The 27,422-nt window shown below is 46.3% G+C and overlaps 1 protein-coding gene across 2 annotated transcripts in view; it reads left to right on the forward strand.

The window, feature by feature from the left end:
• The first annotated feature begins 217 nt into the window (after positions 1–217).
• Positions 218–27,422, forward strand: part of ARHGAP11A (Rho GTPase activating protein 11A) — a 151,647-nt gene continuing 124,442 nt past the window's right edge. The window contains exons 1-4 of one of the 2 annotated variants that reach the window (XM_030214991.1): positions 218–299; positions 753–923; positions 14,073–14,143; positions 22,220–22,316. In XM_030214991.1, the coding sequence (XP_030070851.1) occupies positions 774–923; positions 14,073–14,143; positions 22,220–22,316 (318 nt within the window). In that variant the 5' untranslated portion in view covers positions 218–299; positions 753–773. Of the gene's footprint in view, positions 300–555; positions 610–752; positions 924–14,072; positions 14,144–22,219; positions 22,317–27,422 lie in introns of those variants that run through there. The other variant, XM_030214990.1, reaches the window with a different exon arrangement.

Genomic DNA, 27,422 nt, shown 5'->3' on the forward strand with positions numbered 1-27,422 from the left:
CTTTTTTTTTTTTTTTTAATCCACGCTGCTCTCTATACAGCCTACGGTTCAAAAAGCGTTGGAGCTAATGCAACTGGGTAGGACGTGGAAAAATGTATAGTCGTGCACCTTTTGCTTGATTGCTGTGTAGTACAGTAGGAAAGCTCAGAAAGCTGTATTTTTGCTGCTGCTAGCTACGTATCTACGCATAATTCTACTAAGCAGAGGAATATTTCGCAGTCATACAGAACGTCTTGAAGATTACGAACTATACCAGAGCGTATACCTTTCATTTGAGTCAGGCAGGACCTGGGCAAAAGGTAAAAAAAAAAATACGGATACACGGGATCCTCCCAGATTCAATTTAAAAACCTTTAAAAGTTAATTTTTTTCTTTGCCCGATCGTTAATATGTAGACATTTTACATAGATCCTCCAAATAAATGTTTTTAGCTGATGTAGTTAACGCCGAGGATTACTATGGTGGTGTGTGCCGGTCCGGACGTCCTGAAATTTGAACAGTGGCTGGCCAATGAGTGAGAAGCACGGGAACGGCGCGAGGTTTTGTCTCGGGCTGTGGTGTTCTCTGACAGGAAATGAGAGAAAAGTGAGGGACTGAAGTGTGTGGGGGGTAAGAGCTGTATTTCGATATGCGAAAAATTAAATAATAGTATGTTTCATGGGGATGTTAATAAGAAGGAGAGTTTAAACTGTGAGGACGGGAATCAGATTCGAAAGAAAGATTAATATTGACTATAAACTAATATTCTCCAGCTTGCCAGGAACAAGATCTCGATGAAGCGATTGATGGCTCACAAGACGCTGCAGCAGATGGCTGTGCTCGAGCAGCTCCGCACTTATGGTATAAAATTAAAACATTGGAACTGTAAACATCAGACCCCGGATGGAGGAAAACACGGAGCGACTCATATTGTACTTGAGGGTGTGAGTATAAATAATAAACTTGGTTTATGAAGAAAAGTGACTAAGACCAATAATGCCTTTGTCATTTATGGAGGCCTGGATGAACAGCTTCTGTTCTGGAAAGTGTTGTGGTTAGTAAAAGGTTAGAACTGTCTGTGTGTATGCGACCCCCCCTCCCCCCCAGCCGTATTGTTGACCGTGAGAGTAATATACTAACCTCAAACCGGCTGAAATCTCAAGTCCTCACTCTACCAGCGTCGTTGGGTTTTTACTGCCAGAGAAAAAGAATTTGTTTTTCTCAAGGAAGAAGAACTACAGGAGGAGTCGCTTGATCCAGGATTACAATAAACAGCTGGGCCTCAGTATTGTTCACAGAGTATACCAGTTACATCTATCCAGTATTTCTCTTACGCCTTCCTCCTAAGGTAGTCGTGGTACAGTAGGCTCGAGGGTCTTAGTTGACGCTGGAGAAATGTTTCCATGTGGTTCTAGCGCTGTAACTGTATTTCCCAAGGATTCGTTTGTAATCAAAGACCCAGTTAAGGTACTGGGAGTTGAATTTGATTCCCATTTCACACTTGAGAGTTATGTAAACTTATGTTTGCTTCCTGTTAATTTTTCTGTCGATAATCCGGGTGAAGGCCATGGCCAGATAGGAATGACTTGCAGACCTTTAATGCGTGTTTTGGTGGAAGCTTCTTCCATTTAGAATAATTTGGAGCCTCAACTACCTTGCTAGTCACACAAATTATCCACTTCTCATATAACTGAGATCATATTCCTTCATCTTTCTGATATCACTTGCAACTTTAAGTTGGTGGTATATAAAAACTTAGACAATAAGGGGACTAATTTAGATTAAGCTAGATGTATAAATTATCTCTATTATTACTACTACTACTACTAATGATCATTTCTATAGCGCTACAAGGCATATGCAGCGCTGTACACCATACACAAAAAAGACAGTCCCTGCTCAAAGAGCTTACAATCTAGATAAGACAGGAGACAGACATAACAATTAAGGGTAGGGGAATAAAGAGGTGAGGATAAAGGATAGGGCAAGTGAGCAGTGGTTAGGAGTCAAAAGCAGTGGTAAAGAGGTGGGTTTTAAGTTTGGACTTGAAAACGGCCAAAGAGGGGGCTAGATGTACAGGCTCAGGAAGTTTATTCCAGGCGTGAGGTGCAGCAAGATAAAAGGAACGGAGTCTGGAATTAGCAGTAGAGGAGAAGGGGACAGATAAGAGATTTATCAACAGAACGGAGTACCCGAGGGGGGGGGGGGGCGTAGGGAGAGACAAGAGTGGAGAGGTACTGGGGAGCGGCAGAGTGAATGCACTTATAGGTCAATAAGAGAAGTTTGAATTGAATGCGGAAACGGATAGGGAGCCAGTGAAGTGACTTAAGGAGAGGGCTAATGTGAGCATAGCGACTTTGGCGGGAAATGAGTCACGCAGCAGAGTTTTGGACTGATTGAAGAGATGGCTAAGAGGGAGGCCGGTGAGAAGCAGGTTACAATAATCAAGACGAGAGGTGATAAGAGTGTGGATAAGGGTTCTGGTAGAGTGCTCAGAGATGAAGGGACGGTTTTTGCTGATGTTATAGAGAAAGAAACGACAGGTTTTGGCAATCTGCTGAATGTGAGCAGAGAAGGCGAGAGAGGAGTCAGAGATGACCCCAAGGTTACGAGCAGATGAGACAGGGAGAATGAGAGTGCCATTCACAGAAATAGAGAAAGGGGGGAGAGGAGAGGTAGGTTTAGGGGGAAAAATGAGAAGCTCGGTTTTGGCCATGTTAAGTTTCAGATGACACTGAGACATCCAGGCAGCGATATCAGATAGGCAGGCTGAAACTTTGGTCTGGATGCTGGTTGAGATTTTAGAGGTAGAGAGGTAGATTATTCAACCTCCGCTTACACCCAATGTCACTTGTCTTCACTAATTTTGAATTTGAGATAATTTTGGATCCAAATGAGATGAGTGTCCAAATACCTTCTCCTGTGGGGTTGACACTTACTATCAGCATGTGTCAGTGTAACATCCGTCCTGTCCAGCCTGCCTTCAAACGTTTCATTGAAGGTAACCTAAAGGTGGTGAGTGTTTCCAAATACGTTCTCTTTTTCTGTTGAGAAATGCATTTTTCTTCATTTTCCCCTTTCTGTGGTTAGCTTGGGTAGAGAGGCAAAGAGTGGTGAAAAAACCCCACAATTATGATGAGGGCTGCCCCTCATTTCATCCCTTGCTGTGTCTTGATATGCACCATACAATATTGGCATATTAAAATACTATGCTATAATATGTAGTTGTTTGAATATTTTTTTTCCTGTTGAAATTGTCTATTTCCTATGTCCAAACTGTTCTTGCTGTACGCCACCTTGGATAAATTTCTTCAGAGGCTGTAAATCCAAATAAATAAAATACAGCTACCAGGATAATCGTAGGTTTAAGAAAGTTTGGTCATGTTACATAGCTTCTTAACTTGGAACACTGGTTACTGATACTTTACCAAAACCAGTTTGATTATTCCAGATCTAGCTTTTAATGTGGTACTCCAGTCTCTCTCTATGCTTTGCTGACCCTACTACATATGCCCCCTAGCAAACCAGGTATATATGAGCTTACCAACTGAAGTTACTTTTTCCTACACAATCCATTTCAAAGCTTTACAGAAAAGTTTTTTGTCTATTTAGCGTCTCTGCTTTCAAATAGTCTTGAGTGTGAGGTGAGAGGAGTCTGTCTTCCAGGCGCTATGCAGGTACTGCGATATTTAGAGCAAGTGCCCGCATTGCTAAGCAACCAGATAGGACAGCCCTTGGTTGCTTAGCTATGCAGATGCCGGCACCCTCACAGCCACTGGTTCACTGGTTGATCCACTCTCCCTAACCTTCACTCAGAACCTTCCCTCAATAACCCCTTGGTCTTAGTTGGTGGCCATCTTTGGTGATTTAGCAAGAGAGGGCAGTAGATGTTCCCTTCTGTTTTCTGCCCCATCTGGCTCTGGGTACAGACTGGTGCAACTAGGAGTCAGCCTTCCATATAAGCTAAATATTGGTTTTGACTACATAAGTGTTGCCATACTGGGACAGACCGATGGTCCATCAAGTCCAGTATCTTGTTTCCAACAGTGGCCAATCCAGGTCACAAGTACCTGGCAAGATCCCAAAACAGTGCAATATGTTTTATGCTGCTTATCCCAAGTCCATTTTAATAATGGCTTATGGACTTTTCTTTTCGGAAGCTATCCAAACCTTTTTTAAAATCCTGCTAACTGCTTTTACTACATTCTCTGGAAACGAGTGAAGAAATATTTTCTCCAATTCATTTTAAAATTACTACTTGTAGCTTGATTGTAATCCTAGTATTTTTTGGAAAGAGTAAACAAGCGATTCATGTCTACCCATTCCACTCCACTCATTATATACCTCTATCATACCTTTATATACCTCTATCATATCTCCCTTCAGCCATTTTTTCTCCAAGCTGAAGAGCCCTAGCCGCTTCAGCCTTTCCTCATAGGGAAGTCGTCTTATCCCCTTTATCATTTTTGACGCCCTTCTCTGTACCTTTTCTAATTCCACTATAATTATTTTGAGATGCGGTGACCAGAATTGCATACAGTATTTAAGGTGCGGTTGCACTATTGAGTGATACAAAGGCATTATACCATCCTCGTTTTTATTTTCCTTTCCTAATAATACCTAACATTCTATTTGCCTTCTTTGCTGCCGCAGCACACTAGCCAGAGGGTTTCAAAGTATCTTCAACAATGACTCCTAGATCCTTTTCTTGGTTGATGACTCCTAATGTGGAACCTTTCATTATGTAGCTATAGTTCAGGTTCCTCTTTCTCACATACATCATTTTGCAGTTGCTCATATTAAACATCATCTGTCATTTGGATGCCTAGTCTCCCAATCTCGTAAGTTCATCTTGCAATTTTTCACAATCCTCTTGTGATTTAAGAAGTTTGAATAACTTTGTCGCCTGCAAATTTAATTACCTCACTACTTATCCCCATATCTAGATCATTTATAAATATGTTAAAAAGCAGCGGTCCCAACACAGACCCCTGCAGAACCCCACTATCTACCCTTCTCCATTGAGAATAATGACCATTTAACCCTACTGTCTTGTTTTCTATCCTTTTAACCAGTTTTTAATCCACAATAAAACACTACCTCCTCCCTATTCCATGAGTCTCCAATTTCCTCTGAAGCCTTTCATGAGGTACTTTGTCTAATGCCTTTTGAAAATCCGCCTTTTGAAAATCCAGATACACAATATCAACTGTCTCACCTTTATCCAAATGTTTGTTCACCCTTTCAAAAGAAATATAGGCAAGATTTCCCTTCTCTAAATCCATGTTGGCTTGTTGGCTTTGTCTCATTAATCCATGCTTTTGAATATTCTCTGTAATTTTGTTCTTTCCATATCATCAAGCTGATCAATCCATAGACTGGTGGGTTGTGTCCATCTACCAGCAGGTGGAGATAGAGAGCAAACTTTTGCCTCCCTATATGTGGTCATGTGCTGCCGGAAACTCCCCAGTATGTTCTCTATCTCAGCAGGTGGTGGTCACACACAGCAGCAGCTCTGGCTAGGCCTCCAAGCCTAATCCTTAGGTTTTGTTGAGGCCTGGGGTTGAGGGCTCTTTTGAGCAAGTGCAAACCTGGTGGTGCCAGGTCCCTCCTTTTCTCCCCCCTCCCGCTGGCTCCGTTTAAAAAAAAAAAAAAAAAAAAAAAAAATTTTAAACGTCTTTAAAGGCGTTTAATTCGACGTTTCTTTAAACGTTCATTGCAGCTACTCACTGGGACACCAGTTCGTTACAGCTCGGAGCGGCAAGCAGGTAATTTTACCTTTTTATAGCGGGCAGGGGGTTCCCCGATTCTTCTCCTCGTGGCAATGGCGTCGGAGGGCGAGGGCGCAAAGGGTCGCTCCCCGGATCGCTGGAGCGCTTCTAGAGGGGATGCGGGGGTTTTACAACCTGATTCGCCCTTGATGGGTGACAGTTTAGTGACCGATGAAGTCCCGGTCGTTCCTCCGGCGTGGCGGTTTTTTCCCGCCATAAACGCCCATCCCCCGCTCCTCGCCTCCGCCATCTTGGCCGGCCACGCGGCTCGGACGGCTTCTTCGTGGGCCGCCCTTGAGGTTGGAGACATTAATGCCATGAACGCCCTTAATTTGGGCGACGGCACAAAAGCGGCTAAAGTTAAGCGCCGTTCTTCCCGCGCGGCTCCTTCGCGGAGTTTCGCGCCGGACGCCATTTTGGATGCGCAGCATGTCTCTCCCCCGCTATTGCGAGCGCCGGTTGAGAGTGCGTCTAGGGCTGTTGCCCAGGCTGCGGAAGTGCACAGTCTGGGGGGTTTCTCCCCCGAGTTTGTTTTGCTGCTGCATCAGGCTTTCCTCATGCAAAACGCTGCCCCTGCTCCCTCTTCTGATAAGAGGTTGAGGTTCCCAGAGGTAAATGCCCTCGGGTTGATTTCCAGGCCTTGGAGGACTTTGTCTCCTCCGATGTAGATGAGGGCAGCGTGTCTGAGGTCTCCCAACGGTCCTCTGCGGATTCCTTGGAGGAGATAGATCCCCGCTCGGATGGAGCGGATGACCCCTCTGCAGCGCGGCTTTTTAGCCCAGAGGATTTGCCCAACCTGTTGTTACAGGCCATGGACACTTTGAAGATTTCCTCTCCGGAGGACGTCTCTCCCTCAGCCCCTGTTGGCTCTGCCATTATGCTGGGGACGTAGCGCCCGCCTAGATCCTTCCACGTGCATGATGCCATGCACACCTTAATTGCGGCTCAATGGGATGTCCCGGAAACGAGCCTTAAAGTGGCTAGGGCTATGTCCCGCCTCTATCCTTTGGCTGTGAGTGAACGTGAGGCCTATCTGTGGCCTACCGTGGATTCTTTAATCACTGCGGTGACTAAGAAAACGGCGTTGCCGGTGGAAGGTGGCACGGCCCTAAAGGACGCCCAAGACAGAAGATTGGAGGCGGCCTTAAGGTCGTCCTTTGAGGCAGCTGCGTTAAGTTTGCAGGCCTCAGTTTGCGGCTCCTATGTGGCCAGGGCGTGCCTGACTATGGTGCAGCGGGCTTCCCCCTCGGATCTTTCCTTGAGGGCTGATTGGCCGGCCCTGGAATCGGGCTTAGCCTATTTGGCAGACTTGCTGTATGATGTCTTGAGAGCCTCAGCTAAGGGCATGGCTCAGACAGTCTCTGCGCGGCGGTGGCTTTGGCTGAAACATTGGTCTGCTGACCACGCCTCTAAATCCCGCCTGGCTAGGTTGCCTTTTAAAGGCAAGCTGCTCTTTGGGGTCAAGCTGGACAAAATCGTGACCGATCTCGGCACGTCTAAGGGCAAGAAATTACCAGAGGTCAGGGCTCGGGCTAGTACTCGTCCCGGTACCTCCAGAGGACGGTTGCTGGAAGCCCGTCGGTACCGCCCGGGCAAGTCGGGTTCCTCTGCCCCCTCTTCCTTCAAGAGGAATTTCTCCCCCAAGCAGCATTCCTTTCGCAGAGACCGCCGTCCCGGAGGTGCTCCCTCCGGTCCTCCCCCAGGGTCTCGTACCCAATGACGGGGCCTTGGTCCACGCCCCAGTGCAGATTGGAGGACGGCTGTCCTCGTTTCTGGGCGAGTGGACCACTATAACTTCAGACGCGTGGGTGCTGGAAGTCATCAGAGACGGCTACAAGCTAGAGTTCTGCCAACCCTTAAGAGACGGGTTTGTACTCTCTCCCTGCAAGTCTCCGGTCAAGCTGTGGCAGTGCAGCAGACCTTGGACAACCTGATCCGCCTGGGTGCGGTCGTTCCGGTGCCAAAAAATCAGATTGGCAAGGGACGTTACTCCATTTACTTTGTGGTTCCAAAGAAAGGAGGTTCTGTCCGGCCTATCCTCGACCTCAAAGGGGTCAATCGGGCCTGGAAAGTGAGGCACTTTCGCATGGAGACTCTCCGCTCTGTTATAGCGGCAGTGAAGGCAGGAGAGTTCTTGGCTTCCTTGGACATCAAGGAAGCGTACCTGCATATTCCCATCTGGCCTCCTCTCCAACGCTTTCTGCGTTTTACAGTCCTGAGACGACACTTCCAGTTCAGAGCCCTCCCTTTCGGGTTGGCTACTGCTCCGCGGACCTTTTCCAAAGTAATGGGGGTCATAGCGGCCTTCCTGCTAAAGGAAGGAGTACAAGTCCATCCTTATCTGGACGACTGGTTGATCCGAGCCCCCTCTTATGCAGAGTGCGGCAAAGCTATGGACCGGGTAGTTGCTCTGGTGAGCTCCCTGGGATGGATCATCAACTGGAAGAAGAGCCAGCTGCGCCCGACTCAGTCCCTGGAGTATCTGGGAGTTCGATTCGACACCCAAGTGGGCAGAGTGTTCCTGCCAGACAATCGGATTGTCAAGCTTCAGGCTCAGGTGTACTAGTTCCTAGTAGCCTCTCCTATTCGGGCTTGGGACTACGTGCAGCTGTTGGGCTCTATGCCGGCCACGATGGAAGTAGTGCCCTGGGCCAGGGCTCATATGAGACCACTACAGCTATCTCTGCTGCAGCGCTGGACTCCGATGTCGGAGGATTATGCTGTGCGCCTTTCCGTGGACCCAGCAGTGCGCAAGGCGCTGAGCTGGTGGACGCAGACAGACAAGTTGTCTGCAGGATTGCCTCTGGTGACCCCGGAGTGGATTGTCGTCACGACAGACGCCTCTTTGATGGGCTGGGGAGCCCACTGCTTGGGAAGGACAGCGCAGGGGCTCTAGTCTCCTGCAGAGGCAAGTGGTCTATCAACCTCCTGGAACTCAGAGCCATTCGGTTGGTGTTATTGGAGTTCATCCCGGTACTGGTGTTGTAGCCTGTACGGGTCCTGTCAGACAATGCCACGGCTGTGGCCTATATCAACCGCCAGGGAGGTACCAAGAGCGCCCCTCTAGCCAAGGAGGCTATGAGTCTTTGCCAGTGGGCGGAAGCGAACCTGGAGCAGCTTTCAGCGGCCCACATTGCCGGAGTCATGAATGTCAAGGCGGACTTTCTCAGTCGCCATACCTTGGAGCCCGGAGAGTGGCAACTATCTGCTCAGGCGTTCTTGGACATCACGAAGCGCTGGGGCCAGCCGAGCCTAGATCTGATGGCGTCATCGGCCAATTGCCAAGTGCCGCACTTTTTCAGCAGAGGACGGGACCCTCGATCCCTGGGAGTAGATGCTCTTCTCCAACAGTGGCCGACACAAGAGCTCCTCTATGTGTTCCCGCCCTGGCCCATGTTCGGCAGGGTGCTAGACCGGGTGGCAAAGCATCCCGGCAGGGTAATCCTGGTGGGTCCGGATTGGCCCAGACGTCCCTGGTATGCGGACTTGATCAGGCTCTCAGTCGACGATCCTCTGCGGCTGTCAGTGGAGCAGGGCCTGTTACATCAGGGTCCCGTGGTGATGGAGGATCCCTCTCCCTTTGGTCTTACGGCCTGGCTATTGAGCGGCAGCGTCTGAGGAAGAAGGGCTTCTCAGACAAGGTCATCGCCACTATGCTGAGAGCGAGGAAGCGCTCTACTTCTACTGCTTACGCCAGGGTTTGGCGTATCTTTGCAGCATGGTGTGAAGCAGGCTCACTTTCTCCCTTCACTGCTCCAATTTCTTCAGTGTTGGCGTTCCTGCAAGAAGGTCTGGAGAAAGGCCTGTCGCTCAGTTCCCTTAAAGTCCAGGTAGCGGCTCTGGCTTGCTTCAGGGGCCGCCTGAAGGGTGCTTCCCTGGCTTCGCAGCCAGATGTGGTGCGCTTTCTCAAGGGAGTTAATCACCTGCGCCCTCCTCTGCACTCAGTGGTGCCTGTGTGGAATCTCAACCTGGTGATAAGAGCATTGCAGAAGCCGCCTGTTGAACCCTTGTCGAGGGCATCTCTGAAAGACCTGACGTTGAAAGCAGTCTTTTTGGTGGCTATCACTTCAGCCAGAAGAGTTTCCGAGCTCCAGGCGCTCTCATGTCGAGAGCCTTTTCTGCAGTTCACTGAGGCAGGAGTGACTATTCGCACAGTGCCTTCCTTCCTGCCCAAGATTGTTTCTCGCTTCCATGTGAATCAGCAGCTCTGTCTCCCTTCCTTTCGTAGGGAGGACTACCCAGAGGAGTACTCTGCTCTTGAATATCTGGATGTGAGACGAGTCATCATCAGATACTTGGAAGTGACCAATGATTTCCGGAAATCGGATCATCTGTTTGTCCTGTTTGCAGGTCCTCGTAAGGGTCTGCAGGCTGCTAAGCCTACAGTGGCAAGATGGGTCAAGGAAGCCATTGCAGCGGCTTATGTGGCCGCGGGGAAGGTGCCGCCTATCCAGCTGAAGGCTCACTCCACGAGAGCTCAGGCGGCCTCGAGGGCAGAGGCCGGATCCGTCTCCTTGGAAGAGATATGCAAGGCGGCAACGGGGCTTCGGCTCATACATTCTCCAAGCATTACCGTTTGACTGTGGCTGCACGGGCGGAGGCCCGGTTTGGAGCTTCAGTGTTGAGGTCAGGGATTTCTATGTCCCGCCCTGGGTGAGTACTGCTTCGGTACATCCCACCAGTCTATGGATTGATCAGCTTGATGATATGGAAGGTAAAATTATGTATAATCATACCTGATAATTTTCTTTCCATTAATCATAGCTGATCAATCCATAGCCCCTCCCAGATATCTGTACTGTTTATATTCTGGTTGAATTTTAGGTTCAAGTTTAGCCTTCAGTTACTTCAGGAGGACTTCGTGTTCAAGTTCTTCTTTCACTTGGATTCTTCAAGAGTTGAGACGAGTTTGTGTTACAGTGAGCTGCTGCATTCCTCTCCCCTCCGTTTTACGGGGCTGGATTGAGACATAAATTCTGCCGGCACTCCCTCCCGCTTCGTGCGGCTGTAGGGCAGCTTTGTACCCCTCCCGCTTCGGCGGTGTTAGGGTCAGTCAGCTCCTCCCGCGGTTGCGGTTGCAGGATAAGCCAGATCCCCCCGCATCGGCGGGTGTGGTGTCCCTCCCCCGCTCCGCGGGGATGAGTTGGACGGATTCCCCTCCCCCACTTGTGTGGGGATGAGCTGGGTTAATTCCCCTCCCCCGTTTCGGCGGTGGTGAGCTGGGCAGAGTGTCCCTTCGTGGGTGTAATTCTCTAAGTGCTGAGTCCTGCGGATGGAGCTTTGATATCGACATACTGAGGAGTTTCCGGCAGCACATGACCACATATAGGGAGGCAAAAGTTTGCTCTCTATCTCCACCTGCTGGTAGATGGACACAACCCACCAGTCTATGGATTGATCAGCTATGATTAATGGAAAGAAAATTATCAGGTATGATTATACATAATTTTACCTTATAATAGTCTGTACCATTTTGCCCGGCACCGACTCAGGCTCACTTGTCTGAAAATTCCTGGATCACGTCTGGAACCCTTTTTAAAAAATCGGCGTTAAATTGGCTACCCTCCAATATTCTGGTACCATGCTTGATTTTAAAGATAAATAACATATTACTAATAATATTTCTGCAAATTCATTTTTCAATTCTATCAATACTCTGGGATGAATACCATCCGGTCCTGGTATTTGCTACTCGTCAATTTGTCAAATTGCCCCATTACATCTTCCAGGTTTACAGAGATTTGATTCAGTTTCTCTGACTCGTCAGCATTGAATACCATTTCTGGCACCAGTATCTCTCCCACATCTTCCTCAGTGAAGACTGAAGCAAAGAATTCATTTAATTTCACCGCTATGGCCTTGTCTTCCCTGAGTGCCCCTTTTACCCCTCGGACATCTAGCGGTTGTATTGGCTTGGATTGCATTTAACGAAGTACACTTTGATTTGTATCGCAGTATAAAATGATTGGCCACTTTTCACTTCTGGTAAAATGTAACTATGGTTTAAAACTTAAAGAAATATAAATCGCTTATCTTTGAAGTTTCCGGATGTTGTGGATAAGTTCTAAAACCTTCATTAATTCACTCTGCTAGCTGCCTTTAACAACAACTCCTCCTTGTCTACGTTTTTCTTACTGGTACTGTTCCCCACAATGGGGTCACCAAAAATGTATATTTTAGGGTGTATTTACCCCTCCCAATATAGTGGACCACCCACTAATACTTAGGAAGAAATAAAACCACCCAAGGCTGCATCAGTTTACTCTTTATTAGATATCAAGTACTTGTACAATTAGCAGGTCAGAGATATCTCACTGAGAGTACAGAATATTACTACATGGAATCACCTCTATATCTGAGACTCTAATATACAAGTAACATGCACAGTCAATTATGGGAATATAATACCACAGCTACACATAGGTGTTTTCTGGGTCTGAGTCTTTAATGTTATATTTTACCACTCAAAGCCAATTAGTAGATATAAAAGACTCATGGTTACTTATGAAAAAGCAATTAGATTACTTGCCAATTCAGATACAATTCATTGGTTTCTCATAGGAGAGAGCAGCTTGGCTGTCTCTTTGGCTTGAAGTAGGAAGCACACTCATTTTTATATGTCCACTCAGGGTACGGATAATATGACAGTAAGCACACCTTATTGGGTCTATGTTAATATCATAGTTAACATTGATTGGCTATGGTAATAAGTTGGTTAATATTTACTGGAAAGGTCAATAATAGACTAGCTTTTACTGGAAGACTGTCATCTTCCTGAGAAGCCATCTTTGTTCTGTTTTTCAAGAACAACTGTTACCACCACATTGCCACATTCATGCAACTATGCAAGTTAGACCCCCACTCTTCCTTATTCTTGCAGAAGTCTGCTTGCTCTGCAGTGTCTCAATAGCTCATGAGCCTTAGAGCAACACTGGGGTTCAAGCCAGAGTCACAGGCCTATAAGGTTTTCTCTCATTTTAGATCCTGAACCAAAGTCTCAGGCCTTGAACCAAATAATAATAATATTCACGGTCCAACTGATTCTTTTGCCAGCTTCTTGCTTTTAATATACCTAAGAGTTTTTACTATGCGTTTTTGCCTCCAGCGCAATCTCCTTTTCAAAGTCTCTCTTTGTCTTCCTTATCAGTCAGAATGTCCAAGGGTATTTATTTTTTAGTTATAACAAAATGAGACACATTCTTCAATTTCACATTACAGTCCATACCCAACACGGGTAAAGTCATAAGATGGTAAAACCAAATGGATTTCCCTTACGGACATACAATTACTAAAACTTGCTCAGTGACAACCAGGTTTATTAGCGGAAGGGAAAGGGGAAATGGAATGGAACTTGACATACCGCCTTTCTGTGGTTTTTGCAACTATATTCAAAGTGGGTTACATAGTATATATAGGTACTTATTTGCAATGGAGGTTGTGACTTGCCGAGAGTCTCAAGGAGCATCCCCAGGATCAATGTCCACTGCACTAACCACTGGGCTACTCCTCCACTCCAGTTGAAGGGTATGTCTCATTTTGTTATAACTGAAGAATAAATGCTCTTGTACATTTTGACTGGTTGTCTTTGGAACTTGTGTGTTTGGTGACTTCCATTTTTTTTTGTTTTTTTGCTTACCCCTACCTTTGTGGAAAGGTTTTCCATTTTTTTTTGTGTGTCTATTGTCTATGACCCACAGGACAGCCAGAATCTAGGACATGCCCAGATATCTCCAGATATTCAGTCTGGTGACGGTCCCCAGATGTGCCCCAGCATTGAATATATGGGCTAGATTATTTGGTGGTGGTCGGTGTGTGCAAAAAAACCCAAAAAACCTCACCACCACCGGTTGAATATTGAGTGGACTGTATTTTTTTTTATAAGTTGCTGCATACTTTGTAGTAGCAGAATCTATATTTAATAAATGAAATGAAATACTCAGAATCTAAGAGGTTAGATGTTAGAGCAACAGCCATGGTAATACTATTTGTTATTACATATGTTAGTTCCAATGACAGAAATATCTGCTTCTTTGTGCCTTTCCATGCACATTATTACAGCAAAATAATTAATCTTCTATTTAGTGCCCAACATATTTGGTTTTGTTAATTGTATTGGGGAAAGTGTATAATATTTAAACATTAAAAAAAATCGCAGAATCTTTACCGGATAAGTTGTAAATGTGGGCAAGTGACATAAGAAAAATATCCCTTTTATATACTATCTAATCTAAATAAGGGAAAATTTTAGTGAATCTATTTTGTTTTAAAAAAATAAAATACAGAACTTAATGAAGTGCAATAATTATTTTTTTTACCTGGCAGACTAAAACATTTGGAACACCTCTATATGCACTACCTAAGTCCTTTGTGCAGGAATATGGAAACATTCCAGTGTAAGTACAGCAGTATACCAGATGATAAAAGAGAGAATTTTGATCACACATTCTAAAATTACTCTTCTTGATGCTTACTTTTATTATTGATGACAGGGTCAGGCAGGTTTTTTTTTTACGAGACTATTTGCCTCAGTTGTAAGTCTGAGCTCAGTCCAACTTGTTGCTTCTTTGGTGTTCTCTTCCTTTCAAGCTATTCTCAGCAGTGTGCTTTTGAATTTAACATAGGCATCAGGTAACAATGAATTATGTTTCCTTATCCTGATAGACCAGTCCAGATCAATGGGTTGAGTCTCTCTCTACCAGCAGATGGAGACAGGGATTTGAACTATTCAAGTGACATTACCAATATAAGGGTTTTCCAGCCTGGAATTCTCCATTCTCTGAGGACAAGCAGTCCATACTCATATGTGGGTGATGTCTTCCACATTGCCCGGTCTGGAACGCATGATACTGTATTGCAACTTTTGAAAAGCACGTGCTGTGTTCCTACCGCGCATGTGCGAGTGCCTTCATGCCCGTTGCATGGGACCTGCAGACTTCCCTTACAGCATCTGGTGCAGTTTCTTTTAGTATTGATTTTTTTTTTTTTTTGTTCTTTCCCTATGGGATTTTTTCTCTCTCCCCCCCCCCCTTTTGGGATTTTCCTTTCCTTTTACCCTTACAGTTGTAGTGGTTTTCCCCCGCATCTAAGTTTCCTTTGTTTTTCCGCGATCGGTAGGCCCTCTTAGGCTTGAGCTCTGGTTGGGGTTGTTTTTCCTTTCTCGTGGTGCTTAGCCCCTTTTTTCAAGTCACCATCAAGTCTTTTGATTTGACCATGGAAGTTTTTTCTTCCATGTCCTCAAGAGTTCCCAGTGGCTTTAAGTGTTGTGCCTGGTGCAATAGGACCATCTCTGACAAGGACTCCCATTCTTGTTGTCTTCAGTGTTTGGGGCCTGAAAATACCTCTTCCAACTGTATTCTTTGTCTTCATATGAAGAAATGAATATTGCTGGGCAGAGAGGCTCAAAGAGTGTAAATATTTGGATCCCGGTCCGAATCCTAGACATTGGTATCGGCGTTAAGCCTTGCACTGGCATCGGGTGCATCGGTCTCCATGGCTGCTAGATCCTTGATAGACACTGGGAGTGGTTGTGCATTGAGTGGATCTCCACCTGCCTCGATCTTGGCTGCTGTGCAGAACCCCTGGGACTGGTCATTGTTGGACCCTACACCAAGACAATGTAGGGATTCGACGTCTTCATTGACACCAAGGATCGTCAGTGACCGGCATTGGGCAAAGGCCAAGAAGCACTGGCATCATGCCAGTGCTGGGAACTCTGGGGCATCGAGGGATTCGGTCCTTGAGAAGTGTCTGCACTGGGAGGACCACTCCTCCATACATGAGGTTCCGATACGCAGATCTCCGCACAGACAAAACCAGGCACCTGCTTTGATCCCAGTAATTTATCGGCGTGTCTCTGACCCTGTGCTCCAACCTTTCCTGATTGGCCTCTCTTGATGAGCGCATCTATTTTATGCTCCAAGAGCACTTGGTGGGGATTTTACAACATTTTTTGTGACTGGGTTGTGATTGAAACCGTTCTGGAACAAAATGTCTAACTTCTAGTACTGCATGTTTTTGCTTTGTTCCATTATGAGAGAAAAATGTCTGAATTTTGGGAATGCCTTATGCCTTAGCTGCAGATGATCCAGGAACTGGTGGGTTGTGTCCATCTACCAGCAGGTGGAGTTAGAGATTATAAGCTGAAGGCAGTGATACCAGACGGCCGGCTCCTCCTTCAACCAATATCTCTTATCTCCAGCAGGTGGTAGACTGCATCTCAGCAGCTCCTGGATTCCTTTCCTGGATCAGCTCCTGGGCCTTTTGAGCCTGGAGGGGTTTGTGGTCTGGTGATCAGCTTTGGAGGCATACTTAGTTTGCTGGGTCCCTTCCTCATCCTGTGGATCCTCCTTGTCTTTGGCCCTGAGCTGTAGCTTTCCTCACTAGTAAAAAACAAACAAAAAAAAGTGACAGTTCAGCTTAAAAAAAAAAAATTCAGGCAAGAGGGAGAAAAAGAACCAACAAAGCATTTTGGAGCAGCGCCTGAATGACAACAGGTTGGTGGTTCCCCTTCATTCCATCTGGTCTTCAGTATTGGCTGGCTAGCATCCTTCCCTCAGAGCTCCAGCTGGGCGCGGGGTGAGTGTTTTGGTGCTTTTTCTTTCTGGGGTGTGCCTGTGTGGGGGCTGAAGAAAGCCATTGGACCCCAATGCCTATCTTGACGACTGGTTGATCTGGGCGGGGTCTGCGGAGGAGAGTCATCTGGCCACCGCTCTGGTTATTGCCCTCTTACAGTTGTTGAGCTGGGTGGCCAACCTTCAGAAAAGCCACCTCTCTCCATCCCAGTGTGTGGACTACCTGGGAGTCCAATTCGACACAGCTCGCAGTTGGGTTTTCTTGCCCGAGGAGAGAGCATTCAAACTGCAATCTCAAGTGCGTGACCTGCTGACCTTGTCCTGCCCTCAAGCATGGGACTGTGCCCAGGTTCTGGGCTCGATGGTGGCCACCTTGGAAATGGTGCTGTGGGTGACGGCACACGTGCAACCTCTCCACCTTTCGCTTCTCAGCTAGTGGTCACCGGTCTGCCAGGAGTATCAGTGGTGTCTTCTGTGGCTACCCAAGGTGTGCTAGAGCACGAGCTGGTGGCTACACAACGACTGCTTGCAGAAGTGTATTCTGCTAGCAACTCCACAGTGGCTGGTGGTGGTCACAGATGCCAGCCTGTTGGGCTGTGGAGCCCATTGTCTTCATTGGCGTGTGTGGGGGCTGTGGACGCCGCAGGAGGCGATGTGTGTGATGAAACTTTGGGCAGTCTGAAACGCCTTGCTAGTTTTCCAGACCTGCCTGGTGAACAAGCCTGTTTGAGTATTGTCGGAAAACACGACTGCTGTGGCGTATATCAACTGGCAGGGTGGGACCCAGAGCCGGGTCCTAGCAGCCAAAGCGGCTTGCCTATTTTAATGGGACCAGTTCCACATTCCTCTGCTGTCCGTGGCTCACATTGCGGGTCAGTTCAGTGTGTGTGTAGATTTGTTCTCAACCATCATCTCCTGGATCCGGTGGAGTGGGAGCTGTCGGAGACGGTGTTTCGGATTTGTCGCAAATGGGGAACGCCAAAGATGGATCTGATGGTGTCTCTTCAAAACGCAAAGGTGCCAAGGTTTCATTGATGGGAGACTGGCTCAGCAGAGCTGGACGCTCTGCTGTAACCCTGGCCGGAGGGGGACCTTCTTTATGTTTTTCCTCCATGGCCTCTGATCGGCTGGCTTATTCTCAGGATCCCAGGCTATCAAAGGCGGGTAGTTCTGATTGCCCCCAGATTGGCCTTGATGCCCTTCGTGTGCAGATCTGGTACGCCTTCTGGTGGCACCTCCGTTTCGACTCCCGGTCTCGCCAAATCTTCTGGTCCAGGGACCGGTTCAGATAGGGATCCCTCCTGCTTTGGTCTTACAATATGGCTCTTGAACGGTCGCAGTTGAGGAGAAAGGGTTATTCTGATGTGGTGATTGTGACCTTGCGCGCTCACAAGTGGTCCACTACCACGGCTTATGCTCTGGTATGGCGCACCTTTGAAGCTTGGTGTGCGTCCCGGGCTTTGTCGCCTTTCCAAGTGTCTGCTGGCTTTTCTACAGGAAGGGTTGCACAAGGGCCTCGCTTATATTTCCGTTCGGGTGCAGTTGTCTGCTTTAGCCTGTTTCTGGGGGCGGGTGTCGGGGTCTTCTTTGGCCTCGCATTCCGATGTGCGGTGCTTGAGAGGGGTTTTACATCTTCGCCCTCCTCTGCGATGCCCTTGTCCTTCTTGGAGTCTTAATCTGGTTCTCCGAGCCTTGCATGGAGCACCTTTCGAGCGTTGTGAAAGGTTTCGGTTAAAGACCTTACTCTAAAGGTGGTATTTTTGGTAGCCATCTCGTCGGCTCAATTGGTTTCTGAGATTCAGGCCTTGTCCTATCGGGACCCTTTTCTTCTTTTTTTCCGAGGCTGGTGTTACTTTGTCCTGCTAACTGGTTCCCATAGAGGCGACATGGCGTCAAAAACGACGATTTTTCATTAGATCAAGGAGGCTATTGTCTCTGCTTACCTGTTGCTGGGTTGTACTCTGCTAGAGGCGCTGAAGGCGCATTCCACTAGGTTGCATTTGGCTTTGTGAGCGGAAACTGGGGCGCTGTCTGTGGATGAGATCTGTTGGGCAGCTACTTGGGATTCTCTTCACACTTTTGCTAAGCATTACAAGGTGGATTTTTGCTGCACAGTCTGATGCTTCCTTTGGGACGGCGGCCCACCTTCTTTTAGGGATTGCTTTGGTACATCCCACCAGTTCTGGATTCATGTGCTGCTAAGTCTAAGGAAGGTAAAATTATGACTTAACTGCAGATAATTTTCTTTCCTTTACGAGCAGCAAACGAATCCAGGATGCTGCTCGTGTTCTTCCATGATTGCTGTTTTCCAGAGTATTTTCTCCTGGTAAAAAAAAAAGAAACAGAAGAAAAGCAGGTAAAGAGAGAGAAACGTTCAAGAATAAGTCTGTGGATGCGTATTTAGTTTGACCAGTTGTTTCCTAAGAAAGGCTTATAGCCTGTGATTTGATATTTCTGCATTGTGATGGGACATATACTGGTTGAAGGATGAGCTGGCCATCTGGTATCACTGCCTTCAGCTTGTAATCTCTATTTCCACCTGCTGGTAGATGGACACAACCCACCCGTTCCTGGATTCATCTGCTGCTAAGTCATAATTTTACCATGTGGATCTGGTTCATTTGTTAGTAGCAACACTGGGCCTTCAAGACTGGGACAATGAAAGTTCTTTATTAATGACCCGACACGGGCCGTGTTTTGGCGCTGGACAACGCCTGCTTCAGGGGTCAAAGAGGGGGAACACAGTCAGATGTACATGAATTGAGTTCAATGCCCCAGTGTATAATTTAAAAAGTCACCGTTCGCCGCACTGGAGATAATGTAGACAATACACTTCCCCTGCCCAGAGGCTTGCTCAGCCAGGGACTGGTGAAAATGGAGGATCCATGGTTCGGCCCTCAAAAGGCAGTATTTAGTGAGGAAAGGCTTTTTACCTGCCATGCTCTCCACCTTGCTAAAGGTCTACAAGTCTTCCGGTTCCCTGGCCTATTTTCAGGTTTGCAGTGTTTTTAAGAGCTGGTGAGCCTAATACTCACTTCCCCTTGGAAGGTGCAGATTCCCAAGGTTTTTTGGTTTCTGCAGCAAGGGTTTGACCCTGAACTCGCTTAAGATTCATTGAGCAGCTCTCTCTTGTTTCCAAGGTAAACTCCAGGGCCTTTTCCTCACCGCTCATGAGGACATTGCTTGGTTCTTTTTGTTTGGATGGTTTTGTGAAGAAGGTGGCTCATTTGCATTGTCCTGTTTGTCCATCTATTCCCTCTTGAGATTTGAATTTAGTGCTGAATGTTAACTCAGGTCTACCATTTGAGTCTCTGAAGTTGGCCTCCTTTAAGGATCTCACTCTAAAGACGGTCTTCTTGGTGGTGATTGCATCAGCCAGGAAGGCTTTGGAGCTTTAGACTGTGTCTTGTTGGACCCCTTTCTCTCCTTGGATGATTCAGTGTCCATGCACACAGTTCCTCTGCTCGTTGAGCCTTGCTCCGCCTCAGTGAGTAGAGCACTAGGCCTTGATCCTTCCCTGGGTTTCGAGTATGCTCTGTCTCTGTGCGGCGTCCCTTGTCCTGTCTCTTGGCGTCGAGCTTTGCCATGTCTTTGAGTGTTGAGCCGCGTCGAGCCTTGCTCCATTTCTGAGCGTCGAGCCTGGCTCTGTTGCTGGCTGCCGCAGTTTGCATTGGCAGTCAGTCTTACTCCACCGAGGGTTAGTGGAGTTTGCTCTGGCACAGGATGCTGGCACCTTTCGGTCATCAGCTTTTGGTCGGAAGTGGGAGGTCCGGGGTTTCTCCGTCTCTGGGTTTATCTGGTTTCCTCTGATGTTCGAGCTTTGCTCCTCACCGGGAGGTCAGGCCTTGCTTTGCTTCTGAATGAGGGACCTTGTCTGGATCTGGAGGATGTGGCTTCCTCCATCTCTACAGGGCATTCCATGTTGTCTCTGGATTGGGGTGTTCGCTCTCTCTTGGGAGGATACGCCTTGTTGCTATTTCTCGGGGTTGAATGTTGCTCTCTGTGGATCTCTGCCTCGAGAATGTTCTGGGCCTTGAGTCTTGCACTGAATGACATATCGAGCCTTCTTAGTTCTGGCCGATTCATCTTGTGGTGCTTCTGCAGACCCACTCAACTTGGGGACTGCTTTGGTACATCCCACTCATCTCTGGATTGATCTGTGGGATGCTATGGAAGATAAAATTAGTCCTTATAATTTTCTTTCCATTAGTCCCAACAGATCAATCCAGAGGCCCACCCTTTTGTTTTTGGCTGAGTTGTTCGACTCCGTTTTTTCTTTCTCCTTCATTTCATTTAGGTTACTTTGTTCGGTTTGTAAGAAAAAAAGGAAATCCACTCATCATACTACAGTTTCACACTTCGGATGTTTCCTTCCCGCAGGATCAGTGGAGGAGGAGCATACATGAGCTTTATAGAGGCAGGAGAAGGCTTACAGTTTGTATTTCCTCTTTTTATCTTCCTTCTTTGATATCGACAGTACTGAGGTTAAGATGGCTGCACATGTCCACATAGAACTTGAGAGGTTTACTATATCTCCACCTGCTGGTAGAGGTACATAACCCACTCATCTCTGGATTGATGTGTTGGGACTAATGGAAAATTATCAGGTAAGGACTAATTTTACTTTTTGCTGCATTGGTAGAGGCATTTTGGAGCTTTCCACTGATCACCAGGTTATACTGGTGGTGTTACTGGGAAAGTTCAGTTTCTCTACCTCCAGGAAGCGACAACATCCACTTGTTAAGGATGGTAGGTAGGAGAGGGCAGAGAGGGAAGGAGAGGGGGCAAGAGAGCCACAGGAGACAAATGAGGGCTATTAGGAGAGGGACAATGGGGGAGGGGCCTACAGAAGAATGAAGAATGCCATTAAGGAAGGAGAGGGGAGGGAAAAGAAAAAAAACCTGAGAAAAGGGGGAGATGGGAAAAGAGCCATAGGAGAGTGCAGATACAAAAGAGGGTGAGGAGTAGCAAAATGGAGCCATGGGAAGGAGTACAGAGAGTACACACGGATGGAAAAATGAATGACTATAAAATGAAATGGGTATAAGGAAGGAGAAGATGGGCAGGAAGACAGTTGGAAGGGAGTAAAGAAAATCAATAGAAGGCTAGGAAAGCGAAGAGCTGGATGACAATTGTAGGTGTGGGTAACTTGGGATGGGGAGAGTGGAAAAGAAGTAAAATATAAGATATAAAAGAATAAGGGATGTGATGTGTTGGTTGATAGAAGAAATGCAGAGAAAATGTTTGAGAAATGTTTGAGCTGGAGGGGGAAAAATAGGAAAGTCATGGAAGGAAGGAAAATAAGGTACTGTGGGAGGAAGAGAAGTGAATCCAGCAAAAGAGGGAACAGATATACGGAGTGGGAGAGGGTGACAAAGGTTTTATTTATTTTTAAATTCTGGTTTTCAAATTTGGTTGTGCCTTTAGATATTTTTAAATAACCTTCTAGCTCTTATTTTAGAAGCATTTACACATGTTATATCACATACTCATATGTAAATCATGATCTCAGGAAGCTTGACTATATGAATTGAATTTCTTTGAGGCTGCTATGAAAAGGAAGCCAAGTTTTCATGTAGCCTAAGGATTGAAACTGTTCACAGAGAGCCTAGTGGTTAGAGCACCGGTCTTGCAATCCAGAGGTGGCCGGTTGAAATCCCGCTGCTGCTCCTTGTGATCTTGGGCAAGTCACTTAACCGTCCATTGCCTCAGGTACAAACTTAGATTGTGAGCCCTCCTGGGACAGAAAAATATCCAGTGTACCTGAATGTAACTCACCTTGAGCTACTACTGAAAAAGGTGTGAGCAAAATCTAAATAAAATAAATAAATATTAAAGTACCATGTTATGTACAGAATGCATTGAGAGCTTGTCTAACAGCTGTTACTCTCTCCATAGCTTTCTGATTGAAGCTTGTAAATATTTGGAGGAACATGCTGAAATTGAAGGGCTTTTTCGGAAATCGGGATCCATTGTCCGCCTAAAAGCATTAAAGGTAAAAGTACGAGATATTTTGTGGTATAGGTGGAGTGTTTAAACTGTAAATACCATCACATACAAATTTACTCCAAGATTTTCTCATCTCTATCCTCACTACACTTGAGATCAGGAAGCACTGTCAGTGCTAAGAATTGCCTATTTCTTATTGTCTGGCTGCACCATTCTGAACAAGTTGGTGATATTCCCTCCTACCATCAGATGGAGGTAGAGAAAAACTGATCTTTTCCAATGAACTTACCAATATAACCTGCTGGTGCTCAGTGGAAAATTCAAGTGTTCTTCTCTACTTCTAACAGATGGAAGGATATGCAGGCTGGAGCTCATGATCCCTAGGCTTGCTCCTTGTTCTGCAGTTCTTGGCTGCACGAGTGAGGTTGAGCCTAACGGGCTCGTTCCCAGGTTCATGGTACCAGACCAGACTTGATTGAGTGCGGAGCTTGGCTGTTTTGACACTAGTTTTGTTTCTTAGCATCCACTTGCAGGGCCTTTCCAGAGGGGTGTGTGTCCCCATCCCCTTCCCTCAGGCTCCCCCTGCAGCTCAATGGCTAAAGAAAAAAAATGCTTGCTTGCTTGATTTAGATTTATTCCTTTGTTAGGGTAATAAAGCTAATTGAATTAAAAAAAAATATGGGGGGGGGGGCAGTGGATCATTGGCCATGGCCTCCTTCTGGGGGCCAAATGCCACAGAAAGGACCATGGGGTTTCTGAAGCTCTGGGTGACTCCGAGTGGTCCTTGGAGGATTTGGACACTCTTTTAGACCCCCCAGCCCCCTTTAGATTTGGATCTTGAGCAGAGAGGCTCCTGTCGAGATGAGGAAGAGGAGTGGTCCCATGTGATCTGTCTCTTTTTACCAGGAAGAACTGTCTCATGTCATATTGACAAAGTTGCTATGGCCCTTGGGCTTCTCAAGTTCAGGTTGCAGTCTTGGCCTGCTTCAAGGGCCGACTATAGATGGCTTTTGTGGCTCACCCGGATATCGTTTTTTCTTGTGGGGAGTAGGCCACTTGCACCTTCCCTTTCGTATGCTGTGTCCAGAGTGTAACCTTAATTTAGCCTTTCAGTTCTTCAGTAGCCTCCTTTTTAGCCTCTCCGGAAGATCTCCTTTAAAGATCTTACACTATAGACAGCGTTCTTGGTGGCTGTTGCTTCGGCACGTAGGGTTTCAGAGCTTCAGGCTGTCTTGTCAGAATCCCTTTCTTCTCTTTTTGGAGGCGGGGTCTCCTGGCACACTTTTCCTCCTTTTTTTCAAAAGTGGTATCATTCGGTCTTGACCAATCTGTGGAACTTCTGTCTTTTGGCAGAGAGGTCAGAGGTTTAGTATTCCTCCTTGAAGGTTCCCACTGTGTGTAGATTCATTAGATATCTGGAAGTCACAAATGAGTTTCACAAATTGGACAGAGTGTTTGTGCTGTTTGGTAAACAGAGACTTGGCCTCATGGCTTCCAAGCCCACAATTGCTAGGTGGCTAAAGGAGTCTATCATGTCAGCTTATTTGTTTGCGGGGAAGCAGGCTTCTCAGGGTTTGCAGGCTCATCAATAGAAATCAAACAAAATAAAACATGGAAAAGAAAATAAGATGATACCTTTTTTATTGGACATAACTTAATACATTTCTTGATTAGCTTACAAAGGTTGCCCTTCTTCCTCAGATCGGAAGGGCAACCTTCGAAAGCTAATCAAGAAATGTATTAAGTTATGTCCAATAAAAAAGGTATCATCTTATTTTCTTTTCCATGTTTTATTTTGTTTGATTTCTGTTGATAACCTTAAGAGTGGACTAACACGGCTACCACACTCCTCTACTTAAGATGGAAGATACAGGCTCATCAATGAAGCATACAGTGACATCCTGGGAGTAGAATACCTTATTGTCTCTGGCAGATATTTGCAAAGTGGCAATGTTCTCGTTGCTGCATACCTTTGCCAAGCACTGCAGGGTGGGTGTTGTGTCATGCTTGGAACCCAGTTCTGGGGCTTCAGTCCTCAGGGTTGTGCTGCCAGTATCCCTCCCACTCTAGGGATTGCTTTTGAACATCCCACAAGCTCTGGAATATTAGGAAACTATGTAATGGATGGAGAAATTAGGTCTTACCTGATAATTTTCTTTCCATTAGTCCTTCCCATTATTCCAGAGGCCCGCCCGGGTTTCTGAGATGTTCAGTCAGTACGACATAATGGGTTGAATAACGACTGTCACCTTGAATGGTGCTTCTTGCATATTTCTTGTTCTGTACAAGGTATCTAGATATGAGAGAGGTCCATTTGTTTTCATGTTTGGTTAGTGTTAGTTTTGTGAGTTGTTTAAGGTTGCTGTGTTTATTCTGAGTTTTTCGTTACTGCCTGTCTATGTAAATAGTGAGGAGCTGGATTGGATACCAAGATAGATATATCTGAGCTCAGTTTTCAGTTCTTTGTCTCCACCTGCTGGTTGATGGACACAACTATCCCACAGGTTGTGGAATATTAAGGGTATGGTGGTTTGGGGCAGCTGCACTATTTGCTCCACTCACTATCTAGTTCTTGTGTTTCATGGCTGAGGGTTGGTATCCTGGAATGTTCTCCTGCAGACTCTGGTAGCTTCATCCTTCAGTCCCTGATAATAATATGGAGGCTAGAGGCATGGCAAAGCATTCTTCTGTGATCCAGATCACCTTCTATAGAAGTTTATTCTCAGTCCTTGTAGCAGCATCAGTATGTTGCGGAAAGGCCTGTACTTCTTGTCTGACATTAAGCAGAATTTGCTCATTTATAGTTTTCTTGTCAGTTTTAAGCAGGATTTGCTTATTCATGGTTTTCATGTCAGCTCATCCTTGGAGATGCCTTGGATTTTTTAGGATAGCAATTTCCTGACTATGGTTAATTTGTTTTTTGGTCCTCTTCCATGGGTAATTAAGCCATGGATGGCTTAATGCATAGAGGTGCAGCTGGTCTAGTGCCATGATGTTATGGTGGCCACGGGCCCTCTTCAAATGTGTGAGTTTCAGATTCTCCCCATTCCTTAGAAGCTTGTATGAGGCCTTTATCCAATGTCTGGTACACTGGAGCTGGAGAAGTTGGTCACTATCCTGGCTGTCTTCACCCCTTGAATTTCTCTCCTGTGCTTTGGGATTCTCTAGTGTTCTTGAGGAATGAGGTTGGCTCCTTGGGGAAGTGGTATCTAGAAAGTTCATGTCTTCCTTTCACCCAGGGTCTTAGCTTTGGTACGTTCTATTTGTATAGACTGGTCTAACAGGGTGAAATGTATTCTTGCCTGCTGATTTCCTTACGTTTGAGTCCTGCTAGACCAGTCCAGGATCCATTTGGGAAGACTAAGCTGATCCCTAGCTTATGTTTTTGTCTAGCAACTGAGACAACCGATCAGGCTTACTGGATGCAGGTTTCCAGGAGAGTGTTTTTTGGTTTTCTTTAGGCTGGGATGGAGGTAATGCTGTGCTATGCAGCTGTTTGATAATGTGGCACCATGCTATCACTTTTTTGTTTTATGTTACTTCTGTATCAAAGGTTCCTCTTATATTATGTTCAATAATAGTGATCATGTGCAACTTTTCCACAGTGCAGTGCTGCTGTACTAGGCTGTTATGCTATGCAATGGGAAGGGGGGTGTCAGGCGAAGCAAACTTAATGTGCCATAGGGAAGGGGGCAGGCAGAGCAAACTGAGTTTGCCATGGGGGAAGGTGGGAGGGGGGCAGAGAAAGGTGAAAGTGTGCCCTAGGAGTTGGAGGGGGGAAGCAAAAGCTGAGAGTCTGGGTGTGAGAGGAAATCAAACTTGGAGGTGTGCCCTGGGGAGGGTGGGAGAGAGAGAATGATAGCTGGAGAAAGAATAAGAGGTGGATGTGTGTGTGAGGTAGAATGAGAAGTAGGGGTATTGCATGTAGAAGACTTTGGGGGCAGAATTAGGGGTCTTGCTGAGAGTTATAGGGAGAGATCTGCAGTTGGAGTGAGAGATGGAAATGGGGAGGCTGGAGCCTGAGGAGGGAATTTCAAGCCTTATGATGGAGAAATTCTATGTAAAAACACTACAGATAATGCAGAATTTTGCAGAAATTTTTCCCCCAAATATTTTTATTGAAAAATTTGCAGATAACAAATCAAACAGTGACACCGTAGAACCATTTTCACAATCAGTGTCCCCCCCCCACCTCCCTCCCTTCCTGAAAGAGAAGAATCTGTTTCTCCTGGTAATTAAGCAGTCTTCGTTTCCTGTAAGCCTGCAAAAGGGCCACTTTATGTGTATAATTTAAAATCTTTGCAATGACTAGTGGGCCGTGAGGTTGTTTCAGTTTTTTGTCCCAGTCTATGAGCATTCTCCACTTGAATACCATCTACGTCGGAGATTTTCAACCCAGTCTCCTTGGGGCACACCCAACCAGTCAAGGTTTTCAGGATATTCCCATTGAATTCAATGTTGAATTACAATATACATAGACTATATACTCTTCAATTATCAACAAATATTCATATCCAGTTACCCATTTTTTGTTGACTCACACACTCCCATATCTGTAAATCATTTATTTTGACCTTTTCCATAAACAAACCACTATGCTATATCCCTTCCACAATATAAAAATACAATCCCACATATCTATATAAATAATTCTCACCTCCAACGTTCAGTGAAGCACTAAATCTACTATTCCTAGGGTAGTCTGTCAGGACCACTCACCTTCCAGGCTGTCACCACCACTCACTCTCAATCATAGACCCACCCTCAGCCACGCCCCTTCCACACATAATTTTCAACCCCAACGTTCTAATGAAGCAACATCTCAAAACTCCAACTTCCATCATGGTGTAGATCGGAGCTGCACCATGACTGTGTGCCCTGCCGTTGCGTTAAACGTCATCACGTCAAGGGCTGAGCCTCGGAGGACCAATCTAACACCACTAACAATGCTAACCAACCGCACGACACGGACCATGAAGGACCAATCTTCTCTCGCTGTCTCCTGGCACTTGCTAACTCCTCCGGTATCGCTGCCAGCCGCCTCTCACACTGCAGGTGCAGGGGTGAGTAGGAGACACGGCTAAGGTGCTGGGTCCGGCATCCTGACCTCACTGCGCTACCATCACCCTTTCCCCTGCTTTGGCCAATCCGC

The sequence above is a fragment of the Microcaecilia unicolor genome, chromosome 9 (genome assembly GCF_901765095.1).
Source record: "Microcaecilia unicolor chromosome 9, aMicUni1.1, whole genome shotgun sequence".
Classification (NCBI taxonomy): Eukaryota; Metazoa; Chordata; class Amphibia; order Gymnophiona; family Siphonopidae; genus Microcaecilia; species Microcaecilia unicolor.